The sequence below is a fragment of the Coffea eugenioides genome, chromosome 2 (genome assembly GCF_003713205.1).
Source record: "Coffea eugenioides isolate CCC68of chromosome 2, Ceug_1.0, whole genome shotgun sequence".
Lineage (NCBI taxonomy): Eukaryota > Viridiplantae > Streptophyta > Magnoliopsida > Gentianales > Rubiaceae > Coffea > Coffea eugenioides.
Window position 1 is genome coordinate 27,269,360 of NC_040036.1, and position 17,624 is coordinate 27,286,983.

The 17,624-nt window shown below is 34.6% G+C and overlaps 2 protein-coding genes across 3 annotated transcripts; both read right to left on the bottom strand.

Annotated features, from left to right (window-relative positions):
- Positions 1-3,669: 3,669 nt before the first annotated feature.
- On the bottom strand, positions 3,670-13,007 carry LOC113760699 (pentatricopeptide repeat-containing protein At5g39710-like). Of its 2 annotated transcripts, none has more exons than XM_027303379.1 (4): positions 9,932-13,007; positions 4,490-4,631; positions 4,221-4,339; positions 3,670-4,090 (listed from the first exon to the last, which is right to left on the bottom strand). In XM_027303379.1, the coding sequence occupies exon 1, from the start codon at positions 12,923-12,925 to the stop codon at positions 10,178-10,180; it is 2,748 nt and encodes a 915-aa protein (XP_027159180.1). In that variant the 5' UTR covers positions 12,926-13,007; the 3' UTR covers positions 3,670-4,090; positions 4,221-4,339; positions 4,490-4,631; positions 9,932-10,177. The 2 variants fall into 2 exon arrangements, with proteins under 2 accessions (XP_027159180.1, XP_027159181.1); XM_027303380.1 differs by having other exon boundaries at positions 4,486-4,631.
- Positions 13,008-16,454: 3,447 nt separating this feature from the next.
- LOC113761166 (FCS-Like Zinc finger 3) lies at positions 16,455-17,345 on the bottom strand. The gene is made up of 2 exons (XM_027304032.1): positions 17,151-17,345; positions 16,455-16,972 (listed from the first exon to the last, which is right to left on the bottom strand). The coding sequence occupies exons 1-2, from the start codon at positions 17,261-17,263 to the stop codon at positions 16,807-16,809; spliced, it is 279 nt and encodes a 92-aa protein (XP_027159833.1). The 5' UTR covers positions 17,264-17,345; the 3' UTR covers positions 16,455-16,806.
- Between the last annotated feature and the right edge of the window lie 279 nt (positions 17,346-17,624).

The window sequence follows — 17,624 nt, forward strand, 5'->3', positions numbered from 1 at the left end:
TACGAACCACGGTGTCGGGGGTTCAAATCCCTCCTAAGTATTTATACTAAAAACAAACAAATTTTTAGCTGATATATTTATTATACCATTTAAGGGTAAAATGTCAAAAAACCTCTTGTGGTTAAGCGAACCTATAAAAAAGCACCCTATATTTTAAAACATACACTCTAATATCTCGTGGTTTGAACTAATTTGGAAAAACTGACGGTTACTCCTTTATTTGTCCCCCTCCCCCGCTAAAATATTTAACATTTTTGTTCTTATCAACTTTGGCCCTAATATTTTTGAAATTCTCTTTCTTATCTATATTGTCCCCTCTAAAATTTTCAATCTGTCTTTTTTAGTTACACTAGTAATAGTTCACTTGCTTTGCACGTGATTGTAATATCTTAAAATATAGGGTTAAAAACAAAAAAGCTCCCTATGGTATTTGTAATATATAGAAAAGCCCCCCGTAGTTTCAAAACATATAAAACGACACCTCATGTTTTGAACTAAATTGTAAACTAACAGAATTTGTTAAACTTAACGAAAATGACGGTTTCGGCCGTTAAACTTATCAAATTTCGTTAAATTTACCATATTCTATTAATTTTTCCGTTAAATTTACCGGATTTCGTTAAATTTAACTAATTTTATTAGTTAACAATTTAGTTCAAAACATGAGGTGTCGTTTTGTATGTTTTGAAACCACGGATGACTTTTCTGTGTATTAGATATGCCACATGGGTTTTTTTTTGTTTTTAACCCTAAAATATATTATTCTTTAGATACTAAAAATTTTTTATGAAATTTTGATCATCAACATCATAATATAGTATTTTTATGTTATTTATTTTTTAAACTAGTTACTTTTAAAAATTTTATTAAATGAAAAGAGACAGAAAACATTCTAATATAGTTGACATATCCCTTAGGATTAAATTTGAAATCATGAACCAAATACTTTTTGATTTAGAGTTTGAACTCTAACATATCAAATATTGGTAATATCATGTTTTACCAAAATTATTGTATATTCATGATTCTATTGCATATGAACCACAATCGTCACAATTTTTTTTAAACGAAGAATATAATTAAGTTAGAAAAATAAAGATACATGTAATTTGAATTCTTTGTATTATGTTAATTCTATTTTGTCAATAATGGAGTATAAATGATCCACAACATAAAGTTTTTTTGGTTTGTACATTCTAATAATTAAAATTTTATAGATAGAGATAGTTGGAGTTTTTCTATTTTCCTTTTCTTTTATTCACATTTTTAGCACAATCCAATGCGAAGCAAAAGCAACAAGTCTACTTTTTTCATATGAGCACAATATTTTTGGTTTTAGTATTATTTTTTTTATGATCAAGGAATTGGAATGAGAATTGTGGCTAATTAACAATTTTAATATTAATTTTTTTATATTGTAGCGTTTTATTTTTTAATTGCCAACTTTTAATCCATAATCACTATCATTATTATTAATTATCGGAATGCACTAAATGTCAAATTACAATTGTCACCCTGAATGAAATTTACTTAATTTTAAAGTTTTTCATTTCATAACAGCTTCCATTATTCATTAATATTGCAATACAATAAATATATGTAATCATTAGAAAAATAATGGTATTTGGACATCACCAAAATAATTTGGATATCATTTTCAGTTTATCATTTTTCATTATAAATTTACTCTTATTATAATTCTTATTTTATCATTCGAGATGGCTTCTGGCTTCTAGCTTGATGGATGGATTTGGTTTGCTCAAACCAATACAAATGAAGCATTACTATTTTATTGTCAATAACACTCTGTTTGTCTTCCCCTAGATATCAGTGATTTGGATGTTGACTTTGGTATTATTTGAATGGTATTCTAGTTTTTAATTCATTTGCTATTTACTTTATGTCATGTTATAAATAGTTTTCAATTTTTTTTTAGTTTTTCTTGTTTTGATCGGTTGCTATTAATGATAATAGTGGTTTGTATGGTGCTATTTCAAGATTTCTTTTTTTTTTTTTCAGTTTAATACTGCTATTTTCAGTTATAAAGGTGTCATCATTTTTGTATATTGAAATTTCATTGGGTGCAACATGAAAAATTCTTCATATTGGTAAAAAGTGCATAATTGTAAAATTTAATTGTGATATTTGTATGAAGATATATAGATGAATAATGGTTCTCTTGTCCTTGTATGTTTCTCCATTTTCTAGAGAGTATCTATTTTTTATTTTTTTACAATCTCAACTAATAACTAATGAGAAATTTTTCAGGTTTCAATTAAGAAATTTTGATACGTATAATAAATGGATATGGAGTCCAAGGGTAGGTAAATAGTTTTTAATGAGCAATTTTTAATTGTAATTACCAATACTATTAAAATGTAATCAATTGGAGTGTTTTTATTTCTTTTAATTAGTGCCGTATTAAAATGTAATAATTCTAATTAAAAGACATGAGAGAAATTTAGGAATAACAAAAACTAAGATTAAAAAGTGCTTACATTTACACTCTCTAATACCAACATTCATACTTTTTATATAGTAATGTAAAATTTACTTGTGATATTTGTATGAAGATATACAGATGAATAAGGTCTCTTGTCCTTGTATGTTTCTTCATTTTCTAGAGAGTATCTATTTTTTGAAATTGAATTTTTTTTTTTTTAGAATCTCAACTAATGACTAATGAAAAAATTTTCATACTTCAATTAAGAAATTTTAATACGTATAATAATTGGAGATGGAGTCCAAGGGTAGATAAATAGTTTTTAATGAGCCATTTTAAATTATAATTACCAATACTATTAAAATGTAATCAATTGGAGTGTTTTATTTCTTTTAATTAGTGCCGACATTTTTTTTTAACAAGCTCTTTTATTCATAAGCCAAGCAGTTTACATGAGAGGGACTAGTGCCACATTAAAATGCAACAATTCTAATTCAAAGACACGAGGATATTTAGGGATAAACAAAAATTAAGATAAAAAACGCTTACACTTGCATTTCCTAATGCCAACATTCATACTTTTTTATACAGTAATGATAATGATTGGCCTTCTCTTACTAAATTAAGAATTCTTAATTCTTAAGCTTCACAAAAGAGTTAGATATAATTAAGGTTAATTATTGATATAAATCCAAAACAAACTCTTTTAACGTCGCTAAACTACCACTATATTATTAGCATAATTTAGATGTCAAAATATAATTGAAATACGAAAAAGTATGTTTAACATAAGCACTTTTTTATTGTAATATTTTTTATGTGAATGTCGAAAATTGATCCCTCTAACCCTAAGGTCTTGACTCTGCCATTAAAAAAAAGAGGGGGAAGGAGAGAAAAGGGAGAGGAAGCAAGATGGCAATGGAAGGGAGAAAGTGAAGGGCAGTGGTGGCAATTGGTAACCACAAAAGACTTTTCCACATGTTTGCTTAATCACATAGGATTTTTCCGCAGATTTGCTTAATCATGGTGGTTGTTAGAGGTTTTTTTTTTTTTTTTGCTTGTATATGTTAGGATAATTGTGTCATTTAATGTCCTCCTGTTACTTTTGATGATTTCCACCAGTATTTCATATGATTTGAAACTATAAGGAACGTTTTTGTAAGTTAAACTTAACCACAGAGAACTTTTATAAAGCATAATGAACTTAATAATGTCAGCTCTGATTCAAGATTCCACGATTTCTGGACATCAAAACTTTGTTTTCATAAGAAGGCATAACTAATGAAACCTTAATGTAGTTGATGAGGTTTGGTGTAAAAAGTAAATGATACATGCAAGCCCAGAGCTGCTCAATGCATAAAAAGTTTATATATATGTGTGTGTGTATATATATAATGTAAGAATTTATGATGATAGTCTCATCACAATCTGTAATTCATTCTGAGAATTTCCATGGCTTCTGCCACTCCCATGTGAACTGTAATAGCCGTTGATCGCCTAACTCTCCAACTGAAGAATTAGCAATGCCTGCTGGCTTGATTGTTCATATCGGCAAATAGATTTCTTTCTGCTCCCACATCAATTTGTCTCCCCATGCCACTGACGATATCAGTATGCACTAATGATGTCTTGTTTGCTCAAGGACCACTACAAATAGAAAGGGCAACAAGCTTAGACGGATAACTTTACCAATGATCACAAGAATACGACAGATAAAAAGAAGGAAAGCAGTGAAAAGCGGCAGATGAGTTGTGAATAGCTTTTAGATAATATATACATTTACAAAGAATGCCGAGCTGCATTTCAATCTTGTTAAGCAAGGTAGTAGCTTCATTGAAAGGTGCCGAGCTGCATTTCAATCTTGTTAAGCAAGTTGGTAGCTTCATTGAAAGGTTCCTGCACAAATACAACTTCATTTGTACTTGACCAATAATATGTCACAGTAGGTTCCCACACAAATACAGCAAACTGACATTCAAGAATTCAAACCACATCTACATATATATGTGCAGTCAAAAGTCAGACCCTAGACAAATACATACTTACAGGGCAGAGACAGAGCCAGTAGGAGAGCAGGTAACCATCCTCCAAACTACAAGGATCCACAGCATTCGTATCCCACTTTTCCAATTCACTACATGGGTCTTCAGGTCATTCTTTATAGCTATCAAAGCAGTAGCCACAAATACTGAAGAATTATAATACACTGCCATTAGACACATTTCTGTTCTTTGTTTAACTTTCACAACCAATTAAAGAGGGAAAGAGGGTAGGAGGTAGACTACACGCAATTTGAAGATTGTGACTTTGAAGCAATGAATTCAAGATTCTTATCAGGACTTTAAAATGAAACAAAATTGCACTTCGATTTGCATACCAAGTGGAGAAGTAGAAAAGGCAAACAAATACTAATAAAAAGCATGGCAAAAGAAGTTCTTTTTAGGATTACAAATCTCACAGGAAACAGAACCTCATGATAATTATGCAACTGAAACTAACTTTCATAGTTTAAACCAATGGTAGAAAGTGAGGCAGAAGAGCTATGTACTAAAATGAAGGCCACCAATACCCATTCCCCAAAACAGAGCACCTCATTCCATATTCAAAAAAAATAAAATAAAATTCAACAATTTTATCTCCTCTGTGAAACAAATACTTGCTTAAACAAACCACCGCAGCCCACAACAACAGAACCACCCATTTTAATGTGCATCCATTCATTCATTCATTCATTTCTTCAACTCAACATTGCCTACTTTGAAAAACTTTCATGACAGCAGTCCCCTTTTTAGAAATTCGGCAATTCCCGAAACTTTAATATTTATTCAGAACCTTATTCTTAAACGCATTACAAGAAAACCAGTATTTTAACAAATGACAAATCAAGTCAAGAATTTCCAAATTTGAATACTCAAAGCCTAATCCATAAACATAAATTTACCAGGCTTGTGTGAGCAACATATCTAGTTAGAAATGTAACTATCAAATTAAAAAACAATTCTTCCACACAAAATCCAAATTAGAATCAATAGTCCGAGCAATCTGAAGTAGAAACAACAGTCCAAGCAAAAAAAAAAAAAAGGTTCTTTTTCTAGAAAGTCATTAAAACCATCAATGTACAGAAGTAGCCTGAGCTTCTGGTGTTTTGTAAGAATTAATAGAGAGATTAAGGATCAGAACAGAGCAGATTTGAAGACTCAGCTTTAGGGTATGGAGAGTAGAGGTGGATAAAGGAGAGGAGTAGGGGCAAAATCAATGAGGAGGAGGAATGGTGGGATAACAGGCAGATAAAATTTGGTAGCTAGTGAGAACTGGAAGAATTCAATATTTTGCAGTGGAAGAGAGAAAAAACTACAGCATCTAAAAGACTGAAACAGAGAAGAAGAGGCAAGCAAAATGCCAAAAAGGGTATCAAAAAGAGCAAAACCAAACCGCACCGCACCGCACGGTTAACAACTTGAATCCCAAATTCTGTCAGCAACCTCAGAAGACGAAAAAGCAAGTCTTTTCTTACCCTGATCAATTACTAAACCAAGGGCAAAATGCGTATGAAAGGGCCGCATGGTCAAAAGGCAACCAAACAAAAATACCAACCATACAATCCTCACTCAACACCGATCAATCAGTATGCACAATGCAGCCAAATTACGATAACACTCATGCACTCAAGGTGCCAATGAGGGACCATGGATCACAGTTCATAACTCATACTTTTATTCTGTTAGGATTAGACCAACATGCCAACACAGTGATACAACACGAACAGCCGAGAATCACATCATTCCCTTCCAATTACTGCAGAAAGAAGAAAGAAGAACAAATCTCGAAGAAATCAACATTTTTCAGATATTGCTTTCCCTATTTTAGGAATGCCAATAAAACTATCAATTTTCATTTGATTTTCATTATTATATCAGTATTAAGGAAACACCTATATGAAGTGAACCTCTTAAAAGTACAAAGCTGAAAACAAACATATTTTGTCTTGCAATTGGAACTCTAAGTGGAATAAGTGCTTGGATCAATTTGTTCAGACAAAGAACTGAAGATGTGTTTGTGTTGTGAAATAATCCATGATTTTGAGCAAAAGATGCTTTAGCTAGTTTTAACCTTTTTTTGCCCCACTTTACTACTCTAATGATTTGCACCCATGACTATAACAAAGAGTGTAATAGCGGTTTATTTCAAGGAGTCAGTGTCTAAGATTTTGTTATTATTGCAACAAAAGATCAATTTGTGCTGGCAAAGAATGAAAACTCAACACAATGTGCATGCAACCACAGGTTCCCAAATTTCATTCAAGGAACTTCTTGCAGATAGATTTGAAATGTAACAGTCTGTTGCCCATTCAGAAGCTTGATCGAATCTATGTTTGGTCTACATCCTACAAAAGTATGAATTCTAATCAATTTCCCACGTCTCCACACTTGTAGTTGGCATTCAACGGAAAAAGATTTAAAAGAGCTAGAATTCTAAATATGCAATCCACAAGGTTTTGAAAATGCATATTTAAATATATAGGCCACGATATTTCCCTATTGTATCAACATAGCTATAGATAGAAGATTGTTAATACTTAATACATCAATGTGCAATTAGGGAAAATTGTAACCTGAGCTTTCTCCTTAACATCGCCCATAAATATGACTATCAGGGAATGGACAGCTGTTAAGAGGCATGTTTCTTAAAAACAATTTGTAACGACGACTTTAGCCACAACACCGTAACTTGTTTCATTAGATGAAATTCACTTTTGACACTTCCATTATAAAATTTCCACTTAAATATATTTGAATCTACAATGGTCTTAGGGGTTAAAATACTTTGCACATATCTACCATCCAAGTAATAAATTGCTTCAGAATGTCACATGCCGAATGATAGTTCCACCCCCATAGACTTGCTCACATAGTCATCTACCTGTATATTTGGGAGTATATACCCATATATTGAAGTATGTATAAGTAGACATAACCTTGTGAGTGTTGTTGGAGTTTGTAACACAACCAGGTTTCAAGTGCCAAAAGCCATTCGGGTGTGTATGAAAAAGTTTGTAACGTAAATGACGGTGGAATACAGGAACCTCAAATGAGCATAAGTTGGTTTAACTAAGCATTAGCATTAGCACACAGTTTTATTCAGCCTCCAGAGGTGGATCCTTTTGGTGCAAACACATCAGCACCACCAAAGACACGTGTGTAGCCTCACTCTTGCATGTCAAATTACTATCATATGTGTAATTTTTTCCCCACATAGTTCCAATTCAATTTAAATCTTACCAAAGTGCAATATTTATTGTAATTTTAACTCCAACTACTCTATGTTGTCTTCTTGCTTCAGTCCCTCTCCTTTATAACAGTCCCTAGGTGCTCTTCCATATTCACCAACTTGACTCTGATCAATATTAGCTCTTCTTCATAAGTCCTGTTTTTGCATCAAGGTTCTCTGATTTGATTCGTATACTAAGGTAAGCTCAAAGAAAAAACACACACACACAAACATAATGAGAATAGAAAAGGAAAATGTTTCTCGCAACTTATCCACAAACGTGATAACAATTTACCTGCATGTTTAATAGAATTTGCTAACATTTTGTTTGCTTCTTTGCTAAGTTGGTTCCTAGTTCTTGAGCGACTTTTATGCCATTTGAATTTCTGGCCAATTAGTTTGGAAACATCTCGTATTCAGTCTTTTTCTTCCTTATAAGTGTGATGGTAGGTATGTAAGGTTTACACATCCATAAAAATTTGATTCTCTAGTTTCGCGGTTTATGTTTATTATTGCCTTTTCTGCATTATGGCTTTTCCGGGTTATGGTCTTCTATCCTTGAACTTTTCTGTAAATCAGGGAGAAAACAGATCATGATTACAAGTGTACTAGACAGCTAGAAATGCTACCATCCTTGTCTCCTCTATCTATCCATCCAAAATTACACAGAGACACATGTATGCAATATGTAACATGAAATTTTTTCACCTTTGCATTTACTAGGTTATTTCTTCCTTTTTTTTCTTTTTTAAACAATCATATCCTTGGTTGGTTAGATTTCCTTTTTCAAGATCATTCTTGGAGTAGTTATCTTTTGAGATCCAAAATTTTCTTCCAAGCTTGTATATCTGGTTCTAAAGGTTATTGATTCCTATCTTGTGTTTGCCTCATATGTTGGTGATTTACTGACTTCCACCTGTTTTTTTTGCATCATTTCTAACTTGATCAATTTCTGTCATAAATGAAGAATCTCAAGAATTTCCACATGTCATCACGGCCACCGCCACCTCCACCAGGACCCCAAAAACCACTTGACGACTTCAATCTGCCCTCTAAACGCCAAAGGTTCGATCACAAGCAGAGCACTAATGACCTTAACCAAGGGGACAACTTGCCACAATCATCATTGTCATCAAAGAAGCAACCTTTCTGTGGCAACGCTACTGCTTCAGGACAATCAACTCTAAAGAAATCTTATATCCTTGATTGGTTGCATGGAAGATTGCCAGAACCCCCTACAGGAAAAACTTCAAGTGAATCATCTCCTAAGCCTGATCTGAACACCACCGACTCTAGCTCAAATGTGTAACTTGGACATTAATCTTTTTCTTCAGCAACTTTGTCTTCAGTGGTTATTTAGCTGCTATAAAGTTTTTGTGAAATAATGTAGTGTGGTCTTCACACCACATGAACTAGTTTTTATGGGGAACAAGGACCTATACTTTTAAGAATAAAACTTTTTTGTCGATGTCCAATAGTTTAAGAATATTAACAAGCCTCAACTTTTGGAATTTCCTACACTAGCCATCCTTCTGCAAAATGTTTCTAAGCAGACAAGACAAAATGCAATTTCTTTTCCTTTTTCTAAGTTTGGATGGCTGACACTGAGTGGTCCAATCCATAAGTATTAAATTTCAGAATTCAAAAGTTTTGTATTCTGAACTATCCCATGCCTGATTTATTAATATGATGTTTCAGTATTGCAATATCCAGCCGTTCATGTATGCTTAAACCTCAAAATCCAACCAAGATTGAGGATTATTCACATGTAAGCGTGTACAAGGAACATATTCTGACAAATTTGACCGGGTCAATGCAAATTCATTACTTACCTTAAACTTGTAAATTCATGTATGTTCAGCTGACACGTTCTTTTGCCTTATGGATGAGCATAATTCCTAAGATAATGAGACATTCCTAGAGAGACCTGTTTGTTATGAAATAATATTTTAAAGGCAGGTGCTGTTGGAATTTTACAATGTAGCAAGTCTTTCTGAACATTGTTCTTTGCTGAAGCTTTGAAATGGAATCTCTTTAGCAACAAAGCTTTATTAGAGCAAGGAAAGAGATTAAATCACCACAAGGCCCATAAAATCAATGTCAACAAATTAAGAGCAGCAGAGAAATGTAAAGAATGAAAAAGTGAAGAAGTAGGAGAAAGAGAACATTTCAGCAGTCAAAGGCAGATAATACCTACAAAAACTGAACAAGTCCCAATACCTGGTGAAAAGCTTTCAGTGATTTAGCATAAGCAATTTCGGCAGGAGAGAAAGTACTGCTTCATCGTTCAATTCTAGTGGAGGCAGCAACCTCTTCAATTATGAATATTTTTTTCCTTTCCAGGTTTCCAGCCTCTCATATTACTAGTGGTTGCTGCCCAACTTAGAGTTGGTTCCAAATTTTTTTTTTGAACTACTTGTTTTTTCATCACTTCAGTTTCAATGTATCAAACCTTCTATGAACATGCTACAAAGCTACCCTGCAAGTTGTCTTTGAGTACCCTGCAGTCCCATAATCCAGCAGTTCAAAAGATTCATCACTCTTTTCACTGCAAAGCTTGTTTCTGCACAAGTAGTCATAGGTAATGTACATAAGAAAATCTAGAAAAAGGATCTTTCCTGCAGTCCCTTTTACATATTTAGCATCTCCATGTATGTCATGGTATGCTCTGTCCAATAGCTTGTACGTTATTTCATCAAACTCAAATTCAATCTGCCTCAACTTCTGCCCCCACATCCAGGCCCTCTGAGGTAAACCTTGCTTGCAAAGATGAGACAACAGGAGATTAGTCGTAACAATATTTGGGACAAACCCCATCTTAAGCAATTTTCCTGTCAAAATCATTGCTCGATCCAATATATCGTTGCAAACACCATTCATTAGAGTGTTGTATGTCACTGTATTTGGAGCTATTCCAGATGAAACAAGCTCATTTAATATCATAACAGCACGGTTCATTCTCCTGCTGCTACAAGAACCATGAATCCATATGTTATAGGTTGTAATATCTGGGTCCCAACCACTGGCATGCATCATATTTACAAGATTATCCACATTCACCATGTCAAATACCTTAGAATATCCACTGATGAGAGTATTGTAAGTAACTATATCTGGAATTATCCCTCTGTGGTGCATTGCCATGTAGGTATCAATTGCTGATTTCATCCTTCCTTGTCTACAAAACCCATTAATGATGATATTCATGGTGAAGACATCTGGAAGAAGCCCACTTTGCCTCATCTCCTTTTCCAAGTTCAATGCCTCGTCCAATTTCCCACAATTACAAAAACCAGCAATTAAAGAATTATAAGTGTAATTGTTAGGCACAAGTCCTTTTCTTTTCATTTCTATAAACCAATCATATGCATCTTCAACAAAATTGGCCTTAGAAAGTCCATTGATGAAGGCAGAAAAGGCAACAGCATCAGGAGCCATCCCTCTCCTTCCCATCTCTTCCCACAGGCTAAAAGCTCCCATGATATCCCCTTTTCTGAAATGTCCATCCAGAAGCACTGTGAAAGCTACTTGGTTTGTTGGAAACTCTTTCTGCATCATCTTATCCATAAGGTTTCTGGCACTTTGAAGCTTCCCTACTTTAGTTAGACCTATCAGCAGAGAAGTAGATGTGGAAGCAGAAGGAGTAAGACCAAATTTTGTCATTATGTTATACACTTCAAAAGCTTTCTCATGCAGTCCTGCTCTGCTGTAAGCACAAATGAGCGAATTGATGGCAATTATGCTAACAGGTATGCCCTTCTCAAGCATAGTCTTCAGTAAGTGCAAAGCCTCATCTAACCTTCCTGCCCAACACAATCCTGAAATGGACATGTCAGATATTGAACAATCAGGAATCAAAGCCATCATAGATAATTCCCTTAAGAACCTGTTGCCATCATCTTCCCTCCCATATTTGTAGTTTCCTGCAACCAAAATGTTAAAAGTTATACCATCAGGAGCAACTCTCATATTCCGCATTTCCTCATAGAGCATATTAGCCTCACCAATTTCTCTTGCCTTTACATAGCCATCCATCAAAGCATTGTATGTCACAGTGCCTGGTGAAACACCCATTTCTTGCATTTCTTCAAACATTTTCCTTGCTTCTACAATGTTGCCCTCCTTGCAGAGTGAATTAATAATTGTAACAAATGTGGCAGTGCTTGGTTCACAACCGCTTTCCGCCATAAAATGCGCCCAATTCAGAGCATGAGATGTCCAGCCTCTCACACAATATGCACTTATTAGCAAATTATGTGCAATAACATCAGGTTCACAACCATACTTCCTCATCAAAAACAACAAGCTTTCTCCTGTTCTAACACACCCTTTTCTACAAAAGCCAAGAATCATCACATTATACACAAAAATATTCGGGCAAGGTCCCCTTTGGATCATATCTCTAAATAACTTCCATACACTACCGTAATCACCAACTCTAATTAGCAGCGCAAAGAAAATGCTAACAGCTGATAAACTTGGTCTAATTCTGACCTCCCTCATTCTATCCCAGATTTTCAATGCTTGGGAACCCATATCTGCATTCACAAACACCCTCATCAAAGAATCAAGAACCGAGAAATCTGACTCATACTTGCTATGCTCTCTCCACATAAACTCTACCAACTCATTACTCCTACATTCACCAATTCTACTAATTACACAAGAGAGAACATCCTGTGCCATCAACCTCAACCCCTCAGCAGCCAAGACATGTGCGACAATACAACACGACTGGACTATGAATTCCGAAGCATCACAGAAGACCAACTTGAAAAATGCAAATGAGACTTCGCGGTTTTCAAATAATTTCAAGATTTCTACAAGCAAATAGGGGCAAAACCTACTGGAAAATCCCTTTAATACAGAATCTTGGTCCTGTTTAATCATTCTTGATAGCCCAATCACAATTTTACGCCGTTCTTTCGAATTTATTACAGTGTTTGGTGAGTTTGATAAGTGCGCCAAAGGGGAAAATTGTTCAAGAAAGTCGAACTTCTGGTCAATAAAGATTATATCTTTACCGTCAAATGAGGTAGTAGAATAAGTACGACTTAAATATGTAAAATGGGAATTAATGGTTGTGAAGGGCAGTGAGAGATATTGAAGGCAATGAGTAGATAAAGTGTGTGATGTTAAGGGAAAGAGGGAAAGTTGGGAAGAGAGACAGACCTTGAGCAGAGCTGTGTGTAAACGGCGCAAAGTAGCAGACATCCGGAGCTTCACCGGAGATGTCGTCGGAGATGGGTTTTCCGACTAACAGCTGTTGAGAAGGGTTTTGGGGGGTTTTAGCTAGTTTACGTTCTCCTGTCGAAACAGTAAGTCACTGAACCAAGCTGCCAAGGGGACTCATATTTTTTACTTTTCATATTAACCCGATTGCCCTTGATCCTATTATATATTCAATTACAAACCCTCACATTTTTCTTCAATTTTCTTTTAACTATTGTAATCCTAAACTTTTTTTTTTTTTGGGTGGGTGGATATCCACAACGGATCAAGCCTTCCGCTAAACCAAACATTTTGCATACAATGTTTTTTAAACAAAATAGTATAACTTTTCTAAAATAAAATATGATTAATCTTGTATAATAATAAAAGTACTATTGGACGCATGTTACATAATTTCAATTTGAATTTAAACTTCACTTTTTGCACATGCGATATGCATTCAATAGCATTAATGTATACACCGTCAATATATACAAAATTAATCTAATAAGAAATTAGAAATTATTCAAAATTAAAATAGTAGAAAGATGGAAGGCTGGAAGAGTTAGTAGAATTATTTAAACTTGAGGGTATGGAAGATGAGATTTTGTGTTTTTTAAACATTGGTAAGAATGTTAGATTTTAGATCCATGAAGGTATATCATTTTGGCTGCTACAAATTTTTTTTTTTTTTTGGGAAAATGATATTCTAATATGAGATGCAATGCTATGCGAAAGAAATAAAGTAAAAGTTGATCCACCTTCTATTTTTTAGCTATCATCACATCTGTGTCTACGTATAGATATCTCGTGCTTTTAGCTACTCCCACGTTTGCATTTATCGCATGAACATCTTGTACTTTATAAGTCACTTTTTATAGTTGAATTATTTATTTTACTATCAAAATAAAATAGTAAGGTTAAGGGTTCAAATCCCTTTTCCCCCTTTCCATTTTTCAAATCTCATATCTCCTACGCTAGAAAAACCTTTAAAAATAAAAATAAAAATATTGATTTCTACAATGTGAATGCATAACGTAATATTTCTTTTGTATGGGTTTATTGTTCAAGTATGTTTGATTGGGCCGAACCATCATAATGGTAACCCTTTCTAATGTGGTCCATGTAGGATGTTATTCATGTTTGGATGGTAGTTTTTTAAGGAAAAACTTTTATACTTTTCGTAAACACATTTTTTATTTTTTAATCTCATATATATTAAATTGTTATAATATACCTTTTTTTATAATAACTCTAAAAAATAACAATTCAAACGGGAATTAAAATTTCAAGCCATATGCAAAATTGATGGGCTGAACTGTTTTCTGGATTAAAGTGAAGTGGCGTTGGACAAACACCCTGTATGGTGGCAAAATAGGCCTCAGCCCATAAGTGCACAAAATGCAGGCTAGTGTTAGAGAATGAGAGAGTGTTCTGTTCTTTGTTCTTTATCTTTTCAACTGTTCTATTAGTGGATTTTTTGCCATAAGTTGGACTCCAAAGAAAACCACTTGCAAATCATGCAACCATTGGAAAATACTACTAAACAAAGACAGAGAGGTCAGATTAATGGTAATTATAAAATTCAATGTAATTTGTCCTAATGGCACTAGCCTAAAATAATCTTTGCATGTTTAGTACCACATTTTGGATTTCACCCTTCTTGTCAAATTTTCCTGTCCTTTATTTCAGGTAGCTGCCAATGGAATGAGGAGGACTTTTTTCCCCAAGGAACTACTCATATAATAATCACTCTTCTTCAAAGCATACATGGAATTTCAACTTTTAACTCTTAAGCCCCTCTTTCTTGTTTCATCCAATGTCTCCCCACAAAAAAAAGTGTTCAATACTAGCAAGGAAATTAATAAATTTGGTAAATTAAGTCAAGTGGTAAATTTAGTCAGTCAATTCTTTCAAAAAGAAAATACAACTACGGGTTTTTTTTTATTTTTATTTTACCCTCTCATCCCTCCCTATACCTTTCGCAACTCTATTATCAGAATTCAAAATTCCAACTTCAAAACCTTCCCCTTATCACTGGACCAACTCCAATAGTTAAATACAGTTGGGATTCTTCCCAAGGAGGAGGAGAAAAACAATGGAAATCGAATATAAACTCGGATGGACGTAGGTAGCTTCTTTGCCATATAATATGGATGGAACATCAACCCCAACAGTTAAATACAATTGGGGTTCTTCCCAAGGAGGAGGGGAAAAAAACAATGGAAATGGAATATAAACTCGGACGGATGTAGCTTCTTTTTATACATGGAACATCAACGTAAAACTATGGAACAAACTAAGTTGTCTACCTCAAATCGACAACCTTATCTGATCAGTATGCAAGGCCTACGATCATAATCCACCCAAAAAGTAAAAAAGAAAGAAAAGGATAGCAAGCCACGGTTTCATTGCCTTTTGGTTTTATTAATGGTGACTCATGATGGGCTCGATTTATTGTCACCAGAATATCCTACTGATATTCAATTAGTAGGACTCCTCCATGACTGCAGATTTCATTATCACCAACAAATAAAGTGCTCAGATTTTATGCGTTCGGCCAGCATAATCTATGTAAACTGCCCTTTGCTAACCACGCAATGCAGAGCAAACAAGAGATAGTTTTCCTCAGTTCATGCTTGTGCTTTGCCCTCACAACAGTTTGCACAGCACATCACCAACTACACAAATGCCGTGTCATTTAGAACTGCAGTTTCCCCTTTCTCCTGCTGCTATACAAAAATGCAAGTGTCTTGTACAACTATGTAGTGCTGTTCCTCAAGTTGGATTGGATTTCTGGGCAGAGATATACAGTGGTTGAATCCAGCCCAGCCCACCCCACGTCACAAAGTTAATTTTCTTAACAGAAGCTTCGCTTGTTAATAATCTGTTCCTGTTTACTTATACCTGTTATACTTATTGATCACTGGAAAGTGAGTAATGGATAATCACGGTTGACAAACATCATGGTGATCGACTACTATTTATTTATTAGCAATGCAATTTTTCTTGTCTTAGCTGCAAACGGATCAAAAGCAATTAAGGTTGAATTTTGAGTGATGATAACGACAGAACCCTTCAAGCAATATCCATCCATCTCTGATCGGGCATCTTCAATGAATGGGATTAAGATCGTATGTGATCATCCGCCCTCAATGTTATCACTTATCCATCAGTGGTTAAATTGAAAACACACTTGACAAATGATTTCGGAGTTGTTCACGAAAATCCTAGGAATTCCCTGTTTATAGTAATTGACAAGTCTGAAAAGGTCGTGCAGAAACAAACGAGAAGGCCCGTGATTATGTGAAACGTGTTACCATGGATTTCTTTTGCTAGATCAGCATTGAAAATAAACAGTTTATACCAATCGACAAGTCGAAAAAGTAGGGGAGAAATATGAGAAGGCTGAAATGATTACGCAGAAACATATTACCATGGTTTCTTTTGAATAGGTTTGCATTGAAAATCAACAGTATATACTAATTGACTACTCCGAAAAGCTACGGAGAACAGATAAGAAGGTCCATGATGATCATGTAGAAACATGTTACCATGATTTCATTTCAATAGATTAGCATCGAAAATAAACATCATTATGAAGACTGCACATCTCATGCCATGCCAGTTCTGGATGCTGGTGGTTGTATAGTACTAAACAAGATTTTCCGAAGGGAAGAGGCAAAGGAAAAAGAAAAGAATCAAAATTTTATGATGGGCATCTCACTCTTCATTTTCTCCTCCCCACCGCTAGTTTACAAGATAATCATCAAACTCGAGCCCTCAATATGGATAGCCCTCCATTATTTGCTTTATTTTTTTTCTTTTTCACCATAAGAGGTCTTAAATAGGCTTTGCAGACTATATGGCAATATTTTGTTTGATTAGGCCACTGCAACTGCACCAGTCCTTACACCTTCATTAGATTCTTTCCTAGAATCAGCTGTTTTTCTGTTGGTGTTTGATGATCTGTTCCATCTTCTCTCATTAGCCTCATCTATCTCTATCTGCTCTTGCCTGCACTCCTGGCTACAAAATGGAGTATTCCCTCTGCAATATTACAAAAACTTCACATCAGATTTCAACTCCTTAATCAAACAATGATGATATCGCAATGAATCTTTTTAAATCCTAAGTTCTCTATTAAGCCATCTTCCCTTGATATTCATCAGAAACATCAAATTAAGTTCACAGTACTACATGTTGAAATGGAAACAAGTTAGCTAACCTGTACATGAAGATGTCACTGTTAGGAGCCAGAGGTCTGTTGCAAAGAAAACAAGAATCAAGAAAATGGGGTTGCTCATCACAGCCAGCAAAGTAAAGTGCAGCTGACTTCATTGTTCAGAAAGCTTCTGAGTTGGAAGTGGGGATGATAGCAGCGTACAAGAGAGAAGTAGAGAAAGCTGGAGCAGAAAGCAAGGAGAGGACCCAGGTTTTATATAGCGGCAGTTGAGGAAAATGGGAAAAGCAAGAAAAAGGGCTATGCTTGAGTGGTATATGGAGCAGGGAAAATTGGTGGTCTAGCCAGTTGGAAGCTTTCGTAATGTTGACAATTAAATGTGTCAACTGTCTGGTTAGCTGTTTATGTGTTGAGACCACCAAGTTCAATGGTGGTGTTTAGGACCACAGGAAATTGCTATGGACCACCAGAAAAATACTTTGGGAGTGGTGTGGCAGTTTTTCCAGAATCCAAGGGGCT